Below are 17,139 nucleotides of genomic sequence, written 5' to 3' on the forward strand. Positions count from 1 at the left end.
ACGGAGGCGTGCTCAGGACAGGGGGGACAGCCCCACCATGTTGTTGGCCCTGTTGAAGATGACGTAGTACTCGCGGATGAAGACATCCCCCAGGATCCAGAGCTCACCCGATTGGGAGGGAAGATTCATGCCTTGTAAACCGAGGATGCAGGTCCCCTCGCTCTGTGACCGAAGACACGGTGGACAGTGGTTACCAGCTGCCGGACTTCCCCTGAGCCCCCCCAGTCCCCTCCCCAGTGGGATGCTCACCTGTATCACGTAGGCGCTGGCTGGCACAGGGAAGGCTTCGCCGTTGATGTTGAAGACGATGTCGGGCAGACTGCTGACAGCGCTGCAGCTGACCTGGAGGGGGACACAGTGACAGGTGGGGGTCAGCAGCCACCCCAGGAGGGACTACATGCGCCGGGGAGCGACAGTGCACCATGCAGCAGCCCCAGGGTCCGGCTGGGCACCCTGCAGAGCCCCAAAGGTCCCCAAAGCCCTGCACGCTCCCCTGGGTCCTCACCTCGCCATTGGAGCCGGCGCCGAGGACGCTAAGGATGTTGTTGAGGGCTGTGGAGGGCACGGCCAGCAGCGAGGTGCCCGTGTCCACGATGGCCTGGCAGCCAGAGGGGCAGGCAGCGGTCTCCCCGCCGATGGAGACACTGGGGGGAGGGGTACAGGGTGAGCCTCCCGGGTGCAGGATAAGGGGGCAAAGGGAGCCGGGGGGCTGTGGCGGGACTACCTGTCCATGGTGATCTGCCAGTAGGTTTCAGCGGAGAGGGGGATCCAGCTGATGCCGTTGGTGGTGTAGTAGGGGTCAATGGCGCCGAAGAGGACGAAGCTGCCGCTCTGCCCATCCCTGCAAGGGGGGAGCTGTCAGGTGGGGGTCCCATCCCACTAGCAGCACCGTCGCTGAGGGGGATTTGCTGCCACCCTTCTCCATCGGTGCCCGTGAGCCGTGTCCCCCGAGAGCCACAAGGTGTCATGCTACCGGGGAACAGTGCCGGAGCCAGCCCCGGTGGGAGGGAAATCGGAGAAAACCCTCGGCAAGGGCTGGGCAGCTCCGGTCAGGGCTTACCTGCTGAGGTAGACAGAGAAGAGGTCCTTGGCCACCAGGCCTTCGCTCATCATGTTGTCAAAGACGGGGGTGGCTCCGGAGGAGGCGATGCTTGGGAAAGCCAGACCCAGGATACCATCGAAGGGGCTGTAGTAGAAGAAATCTCCCGGCTCGGTCTCAGTCAGCCCGAAGATCTGGTTGACGACCTCAATGCTTGCAACCTGGTCAGGGAGAGAGGGAGAGGGGCTTGGTTTGGGCAGGTGGCGCACCAGTGTCCCCACTCCCATGGGATGCACCCCGCCTTACGGTGACGGTGTCATAGCCCAGGACGCCAGTCATGCTGCCAGTGCCATAGACAATGTCGACGCTTTCATTGGTGCCGACATAGGTGGAGGACTCCGCTGGGTTGAAGCGGTTGTGGTTGCCTGTAGGTGTGGGAGAGAGACTGTCACAGTCCATCCTGCCCTCAGGGACCAAGGCTGCCGCTCCAGTGTCCCCCCAAACATCCTTTGGGAGAGGCAGGGCAGAGCCATCCTTGGCTCCCAGTCTTCCCAGGGGATCCCAGAGCCAGGCAGGGCAGGGGGCTGGCCAAGCCTGGGGCTTCCCCTGCCTTCAGCCCTTGCCCAGTGGCTGCCGGACACCTACTGCACGCCATGCTGGAGCAGTACACCGAGGGCACCCACAGGTTGGAGGAGCCAGTGTCAAAGATAACGGTGAACTCTTGGCCTGGAGTACCGATGGAGATGGTGCCGTAGTACTCATTCTGTCAAAGAGGGATGGCTAAGGGATTAGTGGGATGGATAAGGGGCTAGCAGGATGGGTAATGGGCTAGTGGGACAGGTAAGGGGCTAATGGGATGGGCAACAGGTTAGGGGAATGGGTAAGAGGCTAGTGGAATGAGTTAATGGGTTAGCGGACTGGGTAAGGGGCTAGTGGGATGGATGAGGGGTTAAGGGACCGGGTAAGGTGTTGGAAGGATCGGTAAGGGGCTAGTGAGATTGGGTAATGGGCTAGGGGAATTGGTGAATGGTTAGAGGGACAGGTAAGGGGCTAGCAGGACGGGTAAGGGGTTAGGGGAAATGGGGAAGGGGCCCTGCTGGTGCCAGCCCCTCCATCCTGCCATGCTCACGTCCATGTAGTTCTGCAGGGGCTCGGCGGAGGTGTCGCTGGGGAAGTACTTGGTGGCCAGGTTGTAGGGGTGCTGCTTCAGGTAGCGGTCCAGCAAGCCATGTTCCTTCAGGGACTGCCGCAGGGACTTCATCTTCTTCAGAGAGACCCTGGGGGAAAGGGGAGCCGATCCGTCACCAGGAGCCAGGCAGGGATGTGCCTCAGGGGGCTGCAGGTACCCCCGCTGTGTGCTCGCCCTCATCCCCTCCTGTGGGATCGGGGGTCCATCTTCGCTGTGGGGAGCCTTGGCCACAGCAATAGCTGGGGGTGCTGCCGGCTGTCCCCCCATCCCTGCTGCACGCTGCCCCTCACACCTTCCCCGGTATGGGTGCCAGGAGTCCACGGGACCGCGGTGGCTGCGTGGGCATCCCAAGCCCCTGGTGCTCACCTATGGACATGGCACTGGGACAGGGCCACCAAGGCGAAGAGCAGGAGCAGCTTCATGGTGGCCACTAGCAGCTAGCAGCTGAAGTGGAGAGACACACTGAGTATGCCACCGGTCCCAGCCTGGCTCCTTATATACCCAGCCAGGGTTGTTTGGCCAGCGCCCCGATAAGAAAGGCAAACGGCTCCGGGGGCTGTTATCACAATGCCCTTAACCAAGACGGCTGGGGGGGGCTGGGGGGGGGGGGGGGAAGGTCAAGCTGAGGGCTCTCCATCTTTGCTAGGGTCAAACGCTGTGACTGGGAGGCACTGGGGGCCAGGGGGGCTGCTGAGGGGGACGCAGGGCCATTTCTGGGCATTTCCCCCCCATCTAACCACTCATGCATTGCACGCACCAACAACACCTCTGCGGCTGAGGAACCGCAGCGTAAATCATGTACCAGTAGATAAAAGCATTTATTTTCCAGTCGGCTCTGGCTGGCTGGGGCTGCAATACAAGCCCCCAGTCCCTTGCCCCACTGCATAGAGCAGAGTTTCTGTCTGCAGGGGTTTGTCAGGGTGGAGCTGGCACAGGAGCACCAGTTCTTCAGGGTCCTCTGGTCCTCCTCAGCCCCTCACTGCTGCCCTGAGCACCCCAGGCTGCCTTCAGGTGCCCACCCATGGGTAGCAGCTGAGCCCCGGCTTCGCGATGTGCCTGGGCTGGCGTAACCCTGCGGTAGACACAGGTTTGCACCAGGGGCTCCACCAAACACCAGTGCCAGGGGCTGGGTAACGACACCGGGGTAAATTTGCTTAATCTTATACCTACATCCAACGGGAAAACACAGTTGTTCCTCACCAGCTTCATCTGTTACAGATCATAGAATCACAGAATGGTTTGGGTTGGAAGGGACCTTAAGGATCATCTAGTTCCAATCACCTTCTGCCAGCCCAGGCTGCTCCCAGCCCCGTCCAGCCTGGCCCTGAGCACTGCCAGGGATGGGGCACCCACAGCTGCTCTGGGCAGCCTGGGCCAGCGCCTCGCCACCCTCACAGGAAAGAATTTACTCCCAATATCTAACCTAAATCCACCCTCTGTCAGCTTAAAACCATCCCCCTTTGTCCTGTCACCACATGTCCTTGTCAAAAGCCCCTCCCCAGCTTTCCTGTAGCCCCCCTTTATGTACTGGCAGGTGCTGGAAGGTCTCCCTGGAGCCTTCTCTGCTCCAGGTGACCAGCCCCAGCTCCCTCAGCCTGTCCCCACAGCAGAGGTGCTCCAGCCTCTGACCATCTGTGTGGCCTCCTACAGGCCCGCTCCAACAGGTCCGTGTTTTCCTTATGCTGGGACTCCATGCACCTCCACGTGTTCCAAGGCTGCCTGCAGAACTGGGACCAGCTCAGGGGTGAAACTGGGACCAGCTAAGGGAAAAAAACAGTTCAGGATCAGGATGCTGTTGGTTGAACAATGCCAAGGTCGCCCGCACTGGGCTGCGTCAGAGGTGCCCGCTGCTGGACCAGGTGTGCCGGTCTCCGTCACAGCACCACGTGCCCGAGATGTGGCTGCTGACGCGGTCACCTTGTGCTGCAGGAAAACAAAGGCAGACCCTGCACCGATGAGCTGGGGACCAGCCTGCCCAGAGGCACCATACAGGCCGGAGCCGGCTTCCCTCCCTCTGCACCAGTTTCACCCCAGCTCTGAATTGTAAAAGAATTGAGGAGAGATGCTAAATTACAGCAGGAGAATGAAACGAATGAAAACCTCGTTGGACCTGATGGGTGATAGTGAGAGAAAAGGGATGACATACCTAATTCTCCCTGAGCAAAAAGGAAGGTGTGACGCGTTCAGTTTGGGCATGGGGGTTTGGAGAGGACAAGGTCTTGGCTGACCCCCAAAATGGAAAGTCTGGACCTGGCAGGAGGTCACAGCCTGAAAACCCTGCATGGAGCCTTGGCATCGTGTTCCCCACTGGCTTTGGGAACCAGTCTGTGCCTGCAGGTAGCTGTGAAACACAAAGAAAATCAGAGATTAGACAAGAGCATCTACTCTGTGCTTCGCTCCCCCAACCCCGTGCGAGGCAGCAGCGTGTTTTGATAAATGTAAGCTCAGATAAGCAGCAGCCCTAGCAGAGGGGCTGGTTCGCTGCAAACACATCCTGGCTGTGCTACATGTGGAAAACATCCATATGTAGAAGGCTGTCAGAGCAGAGCGCTTGAGGATGCATCCCTGGGCAAGAAAGCTGCTGCAGCCCCCTGCCTTGGGACTGCTCCCAGGGGCTCTTCGGTTGCATTTCTTTCCCCAACACACCGGGCATCTGCATGCAGGGAAGAGGCTGCTCCTGGCGGGCAAAGCCTCTTTCTCCACAGCACACAGGGAGTTTCACTGCTCGGGAACAGCAAGCAGGGGGCTCAGGGTGATTAGCCCAGGCTGCTGCAGATATTAGGAACAGCTGCTGCAAATCCTGTTGGTATATACGGGAGATTCAGAGCTGGGGCTGGTTGGTTTGTCTAGCTCTTACTCGAATGCCTCATGCTAGGAGCCCTTTGCAAGCTTCCTGGCACCGTGGTGCTGGTAGGAGGCAGAGCCTGTGCCCCTGCGGTGCTTTCGGGGGGCAGTTTGGCAAGCTGCTGAAGCTCACGCCTTCCCACCCATCTGCCCTCCAAGAGCTGAGACCTGGGCTTGGCTCCGGGGAGGCTTCCCAGGAGCTGCTGGGCTCGGTACATGCTGCATGCCAGGGCAGGTGACACCATAGGAGGCCCACAGGAGCTGGTGGGGGTTGTAGGGGGTGGTGGCTGGAGCTCCAAAAACCTAGTAGCCACAGGCGTGCGGCTCCCACATCGGAGAGCCTGTGATGGAGAGAGAAGTCCCGCTGGCAGGTGGCAACGGTCCTTGCTCCAGCCCCACAGCAGGGAGAGGAGCAAGGCGGTGGAGGAGCAGGGTGGTAAGTGCCCCTCTCCTTGGGCAGGGATGGGGGTCCTCGTGATGCTGGGGTGGGCTCCCCTCTATCCATGGGAAAGGGGTTAGCTGGGATGCTCGTTCAGAACGCAGCCGTTCAGGGTGGGGTGACCTGCATCAAAGGTGTCCTGTGCTGCCGCTCGTCCCACATCAGTTTTGGTAACGGGCAGAGAAACTTCTCTAATTAATGGAAAACTGAAGGGCAGTAGCATTTCAAGTGCTAAATTCTTCCTCTGGAGCAATTTGGGCTTTGGGGCCTGAAGTCTGGGCTCACTGTCATACCTCACTGCAACCTGGTCTCCCTTGCTTCTGGGGCTGCAAAGTTTTGTGCTTTTTTTTGCCAGAGCATTAGAGGAAATGAAAATTACAAGTTGCTCGAGAGCTGTTTATTGATTTAATTCTTTTTGTTGCCAAACAAAACACTCGGACATAACATAAACCTCCCTGGGCACAGAAGGCAGGAACTAACCTGTGCTCTCAGGGCAGCCCTCTTTCTGGAGAAAGATTGATTTTTGAACATAGTATTATATGCAGAACAAAGAAGTTGTGGAATTCAACACCAGAAAAATCTCAGAGCAAATACTTTCCACTTTTAAAGTCAAGAACAAAAGAAATGCGGAAGGATGGGGGGAAAGAGCACTTTTAGGGGGCAAAGTGACTTTCTGTTAGGGCTACAGAAACGATTCCTTAGATGAGAACCCCTGAAGTGTGTTTGGTGACTAGAGGGAAGGCGTAACGGTGGGTCAGCCAGCCCCTGCCCTGGGTGCTGCACACCACACAGACCAGGCATCGTCGTTCCCATCAGTCTTGATGGCTGATTCCTAGGGGAAGGATTTTGCTGGGAAACATACAGGCTTAGTCGTTCCTGGGCTGGAATTGATAGTGGCTCACGCTGATGGCTCCAGGGATGAGGGTCCTTTCCCTTCAGGACCTGGCTCTTGTCCTTGATCCCCCAGGGCAGGTCCACCGCAATGAGGCAGCTGAAGGGAGCTGCCTGGCAGGATGGCTGGATTGCATCCCCGTCCTGTTGCACCGAGCCCCTCTGTGCTGGTGACAGCGTGACTCCATGGCTGCACCTCTTTTCCGACCCCTTTCCACCCAGGCTCTCCTCAGTTTTTATTATTGTGGTTTTCGGAGCCCTCCGGGGAACCTCAGACCCCTGGAGTTTGGAGGTAGATGTGGGGTGACCCATCTATCACTTAACACCCTTCCAGCCTCACGCCCTGAGATGGGAGGGAGAAATCGGCAGCACGAACAGTTCATAGTGTTGTAGAAGACTGGGATGGCTCCAGAGGCAGCGATGCTGGGGACAGGGATGCCACCGAAGAGGGTGCAGCACAAAAAGAAGCCACGCTCAGGCCAGTGGTCTGGCTGCTGACCTGGACGTTTCCCAACCTTGGTAGAGAAATGGAGGGAATGAGACATGCCGGATGCTGGAAGAGTCTGCCCCGTGTCCCCAAAGGGAGCAGGGAATCCTGAGAAAACTCAAAACCAAGCTGCAAAGAGCTGGAAACACAACGCTGCTTCCTCGCCACTGGGCTGAGGGGAGGGCAGGGAGCAGGCAGCACCTGCGGCACACAGCGGGGCGCAGGATGGGTGCCGGGGTGTGCGGGGTGACCAAGGGTGGCCGCTCTGTTGCAGCTCCGCTGGGCGGCAGAGGGCACCACGCGATGCGGAGATCCCTGCCGTGTTCTCCAAAAGCAGGCAAGCCCAGCTGGAGGGATGGAGCTGGAGGCTTTTAGTTCTGGTTTGCCTGTTCCTGATGCAGCTGTGGCTGGGTTAGGATTCCTGCTCAGTCAAATCCCCAAAGAGTTACGCTTGTGTCCAGAGAAATGTAAGATGTTAACATCTGTTGTTTCCACGTCCAAGGATCTGAGTCCCTGAGTGCAAAGGCTCTACCTGGGCTCACGATGAGCTTGGACTATGCAGAAGTGTTAAATGATTTGTAATGAGCAGTAAAATAAAGCACCCAGCAGCACCAGATGGGCCGGTGGGTGGCTGGGTGGAGGACAGCTGGTGCCTGAAGTGGTTGTGGGTGAATGCAAAGGCAGAAGAGTCAGGTGCTGACCTCCTACCAGCCCAGGCTGCTCCCAGCCCCGTCCAGCCTGGCCCTGAGCACTGCCAGGGATGGGGCACCCACAGCTGCTCTGGGCAGCCTGGGCCAGCGCCTCGCCACCCTCACAGGAAAGAATTTACTCCCAATATCTAACCTAAATCCACCCTCTGTCAGCTTAAAACCATCCCCCTTTGTCCTGTCACCACATGTCCTTGTCAAAAGCCCCTCCCCAGCTTTCCTGTAGCCCCCCCTTTATGTACTGGCAGGTGCTGGAAGGTCTCCCTGGAGCCTTCTCTGCTCCAGGTGACCAGCCCCAGCTCCCTCAGCCTGTCCCCACAGCAGAGGTGCTCCAGCCTCTGACCATCTGTGTGGCCTCCTACAGGCCCGCTCCAACAGGTCCGTGCTAGGGGCTCCAGAGCTGAATGCAGTACTCCAGGGATGCATTTAAACTGCCATTGCCCCCTGGGCCAAACAGGATCCTATTGGAATTTTCAGGCTTTGTATATGGCAAAGGACTTTGCTGACAAAGCTTAGGAACTGCCTTAACTTTATCTGTGCAGGCTTGAAAAGCTCAGCCTGAAAAAAATCCCGTTTGAGATATACCTTATCTTAGTAACTGCAGATAAAAGAAGCAAAGTTGTTTTCCAGTCCCTGTTTCTGGTCTTTCCTGTCCCTTCCATAAAGGCATAATCATACGTCACACAGGTGCTTTATCAGAACCATCAGATGAAAGGCACACAGAGGAGGGAGGCATGGTCTGATGCTTCTGAGGTATCAAAACCCTACGATTTTTGACGTAAGAATATTTAAGCTACCAAGGACCCTCCCCCCCCCGAGATGTAGGCTGATTCTTGCTGAGCTGGTGGTGGGTGGGCTTTTGCTGGGTGAGGACCTCTGGGTGGTCAGGCCAGCTCTTGCCACCTGCTGTGGGTGACCCTGGACAGGGACTAACACCTTTGGTGGCTTTGGTCTGTGGTCACTAAATCAGCGAACGCTATTTCTCCAACTGGGCTGCCTAGATAGTGGTTGGACCACATGGACCACAAAGCTTCCTAGCTGTACAAGGGCAAGTGCAGAAAGGGAACTGGTTTGATTGCGGCTTGCTGGTGCGAGAGGCGAGCAGCGGTGAGCCAACGGATGGCCAGAGGTATGTCTGTGACATGGTGCTGAGAAGAGCGGTGAGCAGTGGTGCTTTCTGACAAACCGCCAATTAAAAGATGGGCAGGATTCTGAGAAAGGCTCTTCTGCTGTCTGAATCCTTCCCCGTTGAGGGAACACAGCCACTGCCTTGAAAACAAACAGCATCACATTAAAAGAAAGAAAAGAACAGCACTATTTCTTTTTTTCCCCCTTCTATTGGGAAATGCTCCAAATTCCATTTGACTCCTGGGCTCAACAGGGACATTCAACCAAAACCACAAATGAACTTGGCCAGATAATAAACAAAAGGTGAAATCTGAGGGATTGCTGATATCAACTTTGCACATGAGGGTTGGGGTTTTTTTAACCTTTCACAGTGTGTTAATTTGCTCCCTAACCTTACACTGCTGCCCTCCACTTTGGAACCCAAGGAGCTGCAAACATCAGCTGCACTAATGAGGTCCTGCGTCGATAGCAGACTCCGGAAAGTTTCCATTTCGCTCCAAAACACTTTCTGAATTACAGCTTCATTTCCTCAGGGTAGTCAAGGCTTTAAACTGACCTAAGCTGCTTCAGAACCTGGCTCTGAGCTCAACGCTCCTTACCAAAGTGTTTTACTCCTTTCTGCCAGCTTCGTCCTAAGCCAGAAGTGCTCTGTTGATCCACAACAGCTCAGCTGGTAAGCACACTTGAACCTTGGTATTTGTTGTTATTTGAACACTTACCCGTTTTCAGTTGCTTTCGCTCATGATGTGTATCGGATATCGGCTTTTGAGTCTTTCACCTGGTAAAGTAACTGCATGATGGATCGTAATGACCAGTTGAAACCATCTCTTACACAAATTAAGGATGCTAGTGAACAGATAATGGGCCCAACCTTCAGCATTAACCAGAAAACACTTATTGATCGCATTTCTGATTGCTGGGTACCACTTTATCACTTAACTGGATACTTTTTGGTTTCTCCCTTCATTGCAATGGACAAATTTGAAAACAATTTAGTTTATCCTCTACTCAGTCCTTACAGTTTAATGTAAATTGTTAACTAGATGTGCTCCAGCCCTTCCACATCTACAGAGACCGCTTCTCAAACAAGCCTTGAAAAATATCGATCTCCCTTTGGAAAGTCAAGTCCCCTTTCTTGCAAGAACATTGGGTTTTGACCTGGTTATCAGCTGCACTACAAACAAATTGTCCTTGATTAAACCATAGGGTACCTATTAGAATTCGTATGACTTATATTTATTATACAGCAGTCAACAGGCCTCACGTGGTGTGTGTATGTCTCCAGCAGGGACAAGAGGTGCCTGGATCACAGCACTTCTGTAACAGCTGGGTGACCTTGCCCAGCCGTCCGCAGTCTCCTTCATGTTCCTCTCCCCTCAGCACCTCCAGCATGCCTCATCTGGCAACACAGAGCTTTTCCCCACCCTAAGGCAATCCTTAGCCTTGCTCACATCTGCAGGAATGCAGAAATAGGGGTGGAAAAGCAGAGGCTCGCTTCATGTGGAAGGCGACAGCATCAGAGCTTCCTCTGTCTCATGTTGCTCAGGGACTTTCCTGTTTCAGGCAAGGAAGAGCTAACACAGGCATTCAAGAGGGATTTGCTTTTATCTCTTGGTTCCAGTTATGCCACCTGAAAAAAATGCTGTTCTATGAATTTTTGGCACATTGCTGAGGTCTGTGCATACTGCCTTGCTGCAGCGATGTCTCAGCCTGCAGCTAAGCACTTAGTATCCATTATCTCACCTCCTCTGCTTCTCTTGTCCTCTCTCCTGCACTTCCATCAACTCCTATCCCCCATCTCCACCTCTGCCACTTACCTCTCTTTGTGCTCCCTTTGCCTCCATCCCTTTACTTGTCAAGGAAGTTTTAATTTAATTTTCATTTCTCACAGGGCTGGACTGACCAGGATCACAGCCAACAGAATTCCAACTCACCCAAAACAACAGGCGTTCAAGGGCCTGTAACGCCAGCTGCTACTCAGCATGAGATGATCTGCAGAGAACAACATGATTTTTGCAGTGGTTCTCCTTGCTATTAGACCTCCGCAAAACATGGACTGCGGGGAGGAGGCTGCCTGCGTGGGAGGCCCTGGCTGCAAGGCGCTGATGAGGTCATGACAAGGCAGAAACTGCTTCAAACCTCACCGTAAATCCAACCCAAACCCGCTATGCCTGAATTTCAACCAGCTGCCTGCTCGGTATGTGATGCTAAGCTTTGCTGTAATGCTCTCCTTTTAACTCTTGTCATAATGATTAATCTCGCCTGATCTTTGTCTGTGTCTCTCTGGCTTTCTGCTTCTTTGAATGAGCTGAAGACAAAAGTGTCCACGCAGCAGCTGCTGCTCAGGGCTCACGTGGAGACTTTGCATCGACAGAGCTGCAGGGCTGCCCTCACCGCTCCAAACCGTGATGGCCCCGCCGGCAGGCAGGGTGACTGGGGGGACATGTGCTCACTGGGAGGCGCAGCCCCTACTTTACCTACTTTACCATCCCTGGGCTGGCAGGAGAAGCTGTCACACCTGGCGCTTGCAGTGCTCAGCCTCACGCTGGGCTGGAGTCGGGCAAAAATGCCGGCCATACCCAGGTCAGTTGCTGCGGTGCTGAAGACCAGAGTCAGGACGCACCAATAACAACACAAAACAATTTAGCAGGCTGACAGCTCTTCCAGGAAGGCATAAAACTAAAGCGGGGTACAAGGGAGGCAGCAGGTGCCGCAGTGTCGGGGTAGGCCTTGAATGACACAAACACGTAGGATGTAAAGGGTGAAGCTGGCCACAGCTCGAGGAGAGCTACACCGGCAGGAAAAAAACATCATATTTATTAAAATATAAAACATTTATTAAAAAAAGACACGGTAGTTATAAGATACGGCCTCTCCACGCAGACCTGGCCCCCAGACGCACCCCAAGCCTGCACTGCCACAAGATGGCGGCGGCGGGATGTACCACTGGCCGCCCCCTCCCCGCCGCGGAGGGGCGCCGCTCCACCCCCCCGCCCCAGCCTCGCCGTGGCACCGCCCACTTCCGCTCCCGAGCCGGAAGCCGGAAGTGCGACGGAGGGAGGGCTCCGGTTGCGCGGCGGTGAGTCCCGGGCGGGGGCGGCGGAGCCGGTAACGAGGCCGGCCCCTCGTGTCTTGCGAGAGGAGGTGGGCCCGGCCCGCCGCTGCCTCCGGCGTTCGTAGCTTCTCCGATGGGCGATGACAGTCGTTAACCGCCGGGACAGCCGGGCGGGGGGGGCCTCGTTCGGGCCTCGAACCGGGAGCCGCGGCCGCGGGGGACGCCCCGCCCGCTCCGTGGGCCGCGGCCTGCCGGTTGTTGTTCCCCCTCGTGCCCCAGGGCTGGCCCGGCGCTGGAGGAGCAGGCTCCGCCGTGTCCCGGTTGGAGCGCGGCCCCGGGCAGGCCTCGCTCTGCGCTGCCCCGGGGTGCGGCACGGGGAGGCCTTGGGCGGGCACCCCCGGGGCCGAGGGGGCTTGCCCTAACCGAGACAAAGCACCGAGGCGGGGACCAGGGTATCGCAGCCCCTCATCAGTGCCCCCGGCCTTTCGGAGCCACGGGGGGCTGTACGTTGCCCCTCGGAGGGGCAAAGTGTCACCTCACTGGCTGCGTCTTTACCGGAACGCTGTGAAAAAACGGGGAGAGCTGTGAGGCCGGAGCCAGGGCAGTGCCCACCTCTTTGCCTCCACCTTCCTGGGGGCCGTTCGGACGCTTCCCACAAACCATTCATGAGCTCCACACCCACACGGCTGCAGGGACTGAGCTTTCCATTTGCCGCTGTTCCTACTTTTTCGTTTTTACACTATGTGAGCCTCAATAACAAAAAGAAACCCCCTAAGTTTATATCTGATCGCAGAGCAGTGAAGTTGCATACATACGTAGTAGGGGACCTGATTTCCCAGCTTTTACGTAGCTGTTACTCAGACGGGTTTGGCTGGGTCTTGGATGAAGAGATTTGGTAACCCTGAGCCTTACCTTGTCGTTCTGTGTTATGTGCAGAGGCTGACGCAACATTCCCAGAGCAATATCGTTGGGATGTTTCACCTGGGTGAAAGGTAGAAGAGCCACGAGCAATTAGGACGACAGTGAAATCCCTGTCGCCCGTTTGGTATGTCCCTTTCCCTCTCTGGGAGTGCACTGTTCTGGTGTTTCTCACCTGTTTTTTAGCGTATTCCCACATTATAGCATCCCACCTCTTAGAACCTGTGGCACAAACATCTGATATTTGCTAAATATTAACAGACAACCCAGGTTATTTGGAATGAGCTGTGGACGTAGTGCAGAAAATTCATTATTTCCCTGATTTTAATAATATTTCACTGATTTTTAAGGTCAGAAGTCCTGGATTAAGCTCACCGTGTGTGAATAATGCTATCACCTAACATTTTCTAAGGGTAGCAGCAATAAGTGAGGGGAGTGATGACACCACATAGCTAGAAAGGAAAACAGATAGATAGAAAGGAAAACGCATCAAATGAGATTGGAGCCCAGCGGCAAGGTACAGGAAGACGCGGGTAGTGATGGGGGTCCCACCAGCGACTGTGGGCTGTGGGCACAGTCGTGAGCAGATCTGGGAGGTTTTCTCAGGAGAACAGGAATCTGGAATGGTATGGTGCAGTGAGAGCCAGCTGGAGATTGTCAGGGTGACGTCGCCCTGCTATCGAGTGGCAGTGAGTAGGTGTTTCCTTGACAAAACCGTCTGGCACACACAAGTAATCCTTCCAACTATGCTGCGAAAAGGAAAAAAAAGTCAGTTGCCAAAGCTGGAACGAGTAGATCTGTTCTGTTTCCCTTCTCACTCTGCCCTCAGTCTTGCTGATTCTTTATAGCACAGGGGAACCTCCCTGGCGTAGCTGTTCCAAGCAGTTTAGCAAAGCTGGTTTGAAATCCCTGATAGGATTAGTGCCTGTTTGCAGTTGGCTTCAGAAAACCTTGTCTTTATTTGACTTCCTTTCCCTGTCCTAGGAGTCTGCAGCTTCTCTGGAAGGATGGACACCCTGAGAAACCGGACGGTGGAGGAGCTCCAGGAGCTGCAGGAAAATGCAGAGGAGATCGAGCGCCTGGCCCTGGAGTCCCAGGAGGTATGCACAGATGGCGTGACGCAGCCTGGGCTTCGTGAGCACCTCGCCCGTGCTGACTGTCGCCTCTCCTTCCACAGGTTCAGGAGCTGCAGCTGGAAAGGGAGATGTCCCTGGCCGCCAACCGGAGCTTAGCTGAGCAGAACCTGAAGTTCCAGGCACCGCTGGAGATGGGACGTACCGACCTCTCTAAAAAATACGAAGAGCTGCAGAAGCTGGCTGAGCGGTGTAAAGACCAAAAGGCGAAACTGGGTGAGCATTTGCAGACCTTGCACGCTTTCCGATGGAGTCATGTGGGCTGTAGATAATGCAACATCCTTCCCTTTTGCTTCTGCCTGCCTTGGCCCTATGAGCAGACAAACTCTTTAGGGTGGTGACAGAAAGCACTGTGCTGCATATAAAATCTGTGTTCTCCTGTTCCCTGGTCAAACTCGGTTGGGCAGAACAAGGATGCTGTCCCAGCACAAAAACCTCCTAGTGCAGCGGTGGCTAAGCTTCTGTCCTCTTCACATTTTCTCCTTGCATCAACAGTTTCTAAGGCAGGAGGGCGCTCCTGTGAGAGTGCAACAGGGCTGCATGCTAACAGTTTTCCCCTGCTTTGTGTTTACTGTTTTGCTCCGCTGCTTTCTTTGTTTCCCCAGAGAAATTTTCAGCAGCGATGCATCCTCATACCTTGCTGGATCTGCTGCAGGTGGAAAGCCAGAAAATCGAAGAGGAGTCTGAGGTGAGCTTAAGGTTTAAATCCATTAGCAGTTCAAGTGATTAGTCCTCAAAGACTTGTAATTACACGCCCCAAGCCTAATCTTTTAAATCAAGGATTATCTCTTTGTAATTTGGTGTCCTTCCTCAAAAAAATTGGATTGCCGTTTGTTTGCCTGTGTGTGATGCGATGGTCCTCCTCAGTCCTAAACTGGGCTTGGGGAAGAAGGGTGGAGGGGTGCAGTGCTGAACCCCGGTCTGTCTTTTCTTCCAGAAAATGGCTGAGAAGTTCTTGGAGGGCGAGGTGCCCCTGGAGACGTTTCTCGAGCAGTTTTCTGTGATGAGAAAGTTGGCTCACTTGCGCCGGGTCAGAGTTGAAAAACTGCAGGAGATAGTGAGGAAGTTGGAAGCACCGCAGGAACCCGGCAGGGACTCTCAGCAGCAGCCACCTCCTCACGTACCTGGGCCCGGTGACCTGCCGAAGCCGCAGCCCTTCCCTGCAGGGGCTCCTTCCTTCCCTCTGCCCTACAGTCCAGCCCCAAACATGCCGGCTGGCCCCACGGCCCATGGAGCTCTTGCTCCTGCTCCTTTCTCTGGCTCCCCAGTCACCGTGGGACACGCTGCTTCCTCTCAGCCGAGTGCCCAGCCCACGTTTCCCTGTAAGCCTCCTCCAGGTCCCGGATACCCACCGGCGCAGGCTGTTGCCAGCTCCACGCCAGGGTATCCCAAACACGCCTTGGGAGGCTCGTCTCCAGCGCCGGGCTATTCCTGGTCTCCGTCCAGAGGCCCGCCTCAGCCCCCACCGTTCCCTGGCTCTCACCCCTCTCCGCCACCACCCAGACCCGGCTACCCTCCCTACCTTCCCCCTGGGGCTGAGAGACCGCAGTGCCCCTACCCGACCCAGCCGCCTCTCCCTAGCTTTCCAATCCCTCCGCAGCCCCCCTATCCTCCTGCACTGCCCCCCACCTTTGGGTACCCCCCACCTCCAAACCCTCGGCACCCTGCTTGGCCTGGTTACTAAATCAGGACTCCTGGGGAGCATCCTTTGCTGCTCCCTCCTCTTTTTGTGGACTAAGGAAGAAGAGCAAACAGAGCATTGCTCTTTGACCCATCAGTGCGAAAGCATTATGCAGGATAAGAGACAGCAGCAGCTCCAGGGGGTCAGACAGGCTGCCGCTGCCCCTCTTTAGGTTCAATTTGTGATGATGGCTGGTGGGCTGAAGTGGCTGCTTCCAAATCGGCTCGTCCAGGCTCTGCTGTGAAAGCCAGGTAGTCATCTAGGTGTTTGGCTGGGGTACACGGAACGATGTGCACTGATGGTACCCCTCCTCTTCCGTGTGTGTGTGAGCGTGTGTGGGTGGGCGAGAGACCTCTCCGCCTGTGCCTGTCGTTTGCCTTGTGTAGTATCATAATTCTAATACTTTTCACAGGTGTTCAAAAGACACGGTGGGAATCTCTGACAGTATTTCCGACACAAAATACTCACTGCTTTCCAAGGGCCTTCCTGGAAGTGAGAGGTAGAGCCAGCCTGGCTCGTAGGCGGTTTGTAACAAATAGTAGCAGGGAGAAGCAGCTAGCTTGCCCCTCTGGTGTGCCAGGCCTTGAGATTTGTCTGTGTTTTTATGCTGGTGCTAGGGACAGCTTCCACACCAGTGCTGCTTGAGCCCTTCCTAGCCGGCTGCGAGGTCAGGCTTCCCCCAGCGCTGCCTCTGCCTGCGCAGTGAGTACCAGCGTGCTCCAAAACAGGCTGCACCCAGCTCGGGGGGGTTTGGGTGCTCCCACCTCACTGGGGAGCAAAAACCTCTTTACCGCTGCTGCTTTTATCCGGCACAGGAGCCGTTCCCAGCCTGTGCCAGCTGTGTGCTGGCTCACCGAGGGCCAGGCGGCTCTGGTAGCTCCCCCATGCTCAGTGTGCGGATATTATCTGTACTTTTGAAGTAAACAGGGCTGGCACAGTGTCCGGGGCTGTTGCTGCTCTGGAGTGACGTGTCTTAGGTGTCAAGGAGGAGCAGGAGTCAGTGCATCCTGCCCAGCTCTAAAACACAGGCGCAGCAGCCTCCTGTAGCCTCGACCTCTCCGGGGACACGGGGCATGTGCTCAGGGGGGCTAGGGGCTCCAGCCTGCCTCATATCCCCCTTCTCAGGAAACACTAGGTATGGGAGGGAACGACAAGTTAATGTTAATGGAAATGGGATTTGCTTTGCTCAGCACTTTATCCTACGAATCCTGCCTGTATCCCTGTAAGTTATTTATAAGGAAAGATTACTAATGGACTAGAACAAGGCAAGTGCTTGTGGGGTTTGATGGAAACAATTCCATAGCTGTGGTTAATTACAGTAATAAAACTTGATTAATTGCACGTGGGGTCACAGCAGTGGTTGCTTTCGGAAATGACAGGGCATCCAACTGACACTTGCTATTGATCTTTTTATGCCCTCCTGGCGTCCTCACGCCAACTTCCTCTTGATCTGGTCAATAAAGCCCTTCACCCTCTCGCAGGACCATCTTCAAACTCATCTTCCCTGCCTTGTTTTCATCTTTCCTAAGGGGCCCGTTTGCATGGGGCTTATCTGCATCAGCCCGTCTCTCCCCTCCTCTGGCACCATTTCTCACTCATCCCCTGGGCTGGCGCTGTCCCACATTTTC

At 55.5% G+C, this 17,139-nt stretch overlaps 2 protein-coding genes across 8 annotated transcripts; one reads left to right on the forward strand and one right to left on the reverse strand.

Moving 5' to 3' along the window:
• LOC308070246 (pepsin A-like) lies at nucleotides 1-10,156 on the reverse strand. 4 transcript variants are annotated; one of them, XM_080403874.1, is made up of 8 exons: nucleotides 2,595-10,156; nucleotides 2,169-2,316; nucleotides 1,685-1,802; nucleotides 1,346-1,464; nucleotides 1,061-1,260; nucleotides 725-841; nucleotides 506-644; nucleotides 1-342 (listed from the first exon to the last, which is right to left on the reverse strand). In XM_080403874.1, exons 1-8 carry the CDS (start codon nucleotides 2,648-2,650, stop codon nucleotides 13-15), a joined length of 1,227 nt encoding a protein of 408 aa, XP_080260000.1. In that variant the 5' UTR covers nucleotides 2,651-10,156; the 3' UTR covers nucleotides 1-12. The 4 variants fall into 4 exon arrangements, with proteins under 4 accessions (XP_080260000.1, XP_080259999.1, XP_080259997.1 ...); XM_080403873.1 differs by having other exon boundaries at nucleotides 1-162; nucleotides 250-342; nucleotides 2,169-10,156; XM_080403871.1 differs by having other exon boundaries at nucleotides 2,169-10,156.
• Nucleotides 10,157-10,298: 142 nt separating this feature from the next.
• Nucleotides 10,299-16,852, forward strand: VPS37C (VPS37C subunit of ESCRT-I). Of its 4 annotated transcripts, XM_080403889.1 has the most exons (7): nucleotides 10,299-10,397; nucleotides 10,616-10,921; nucleotides 12,716-12,824; nucleotides 13,682-13,797; nucleotides 13,875-14,046; nucleotides 14,436-14,518; nucleotides 14,768-16,852. In XM_080403889.1, exons 4-7 carry the CDS (start codon nucleotides 13,705-13,707, stop codon nucleotides 15,512-15,514), a joined length of 1,095 nt encoding a protein of 364 aa, XP_080260015.1. In that variant the 5' UTR covers nucleotides 10,299-10,397; nucleotides 10,616-10,921; nucleotides 12,716-12,824; nucleotides 13,682-13,704; the 3' UTR covers nucleotides 15,515-16,852. The 4 variants fall into 4 exon arrangements, with proteins under 4 accessions (XP_080260015.1, XP_080260016.1, XP_080260017.1 ...); XM_080403890.1 differs by lacking the exons at nucleotides 10,299-10,397; nucleotides 10,616-10,921 and adding an exon at nucleotides 10,946-11,307; XM_080403888.1 differs by lacking the exons at nucleotides 10,299-10,397; nucleotides 10,616-10,921 and adding an exon at nucleotides 11,344-11,803.
• Nucleotides 16,853-17,139: the final 287 nt, after the last annotated feature.

The sequence above is a fragment of the Falco punctatus genome, assembly GCF_963210335.1.
Source record: "Falco punctatus genome assembly, chromosome: 10".
In the NCBI taxonomy this organism is placed as follows: domain Eukaryota; kingdom Metazoa; phylum Chordata; class Aves; order Falconiformes; family Falconidae; genus Falco; species Falco punctatus.

Bases quoted from the DNA above. Each gene is read 5' to 3' on its own strand.
- LOC308070246 (XM_080403871.1), bottom strand. From the start codon at position 2,495: ATGGGGGGACAGCCGGCAGCACCCCCAGCTATTGCTGTGGCCAAGGCT. The intron at 645-724 runs GTAGTCCCGCCA...CCCTCCCCCCAG, and splicing joins TGGCAGATCACCATGGACAG to TGTCTCCATCGGCGGGGAGA. The intron at 343-505 runs GTGAGGACCCAG...GTCCCCCTCCAG, and splicing joins GCGCCGGCTCCAATGGCGAG to GTCAGCTGCAGCGCTGTCAG.
- VPS37C (XM_080403889.1), top strand. From the start codon at position 13,705: ATGGACACCCTGAGAAACCGGACGGTGGAGGAGCTCCAGGAGCTGCAG. The intron at 13,798-13,874 runs GTATGCACAGAT...CTCCTTCCACAG, and splicing joins TGGCCCTGGAGTCCCAGGAG to GTTCAGGAGCTGCAGCTGGA. The intron at 14,047-14,435 runs GTGAGCATTTGC...TTGTTTCCCCAG, and splicing joins AGACCAAAAGGCGAAACTGG to AGAAATTTTCAGCAGCGATG.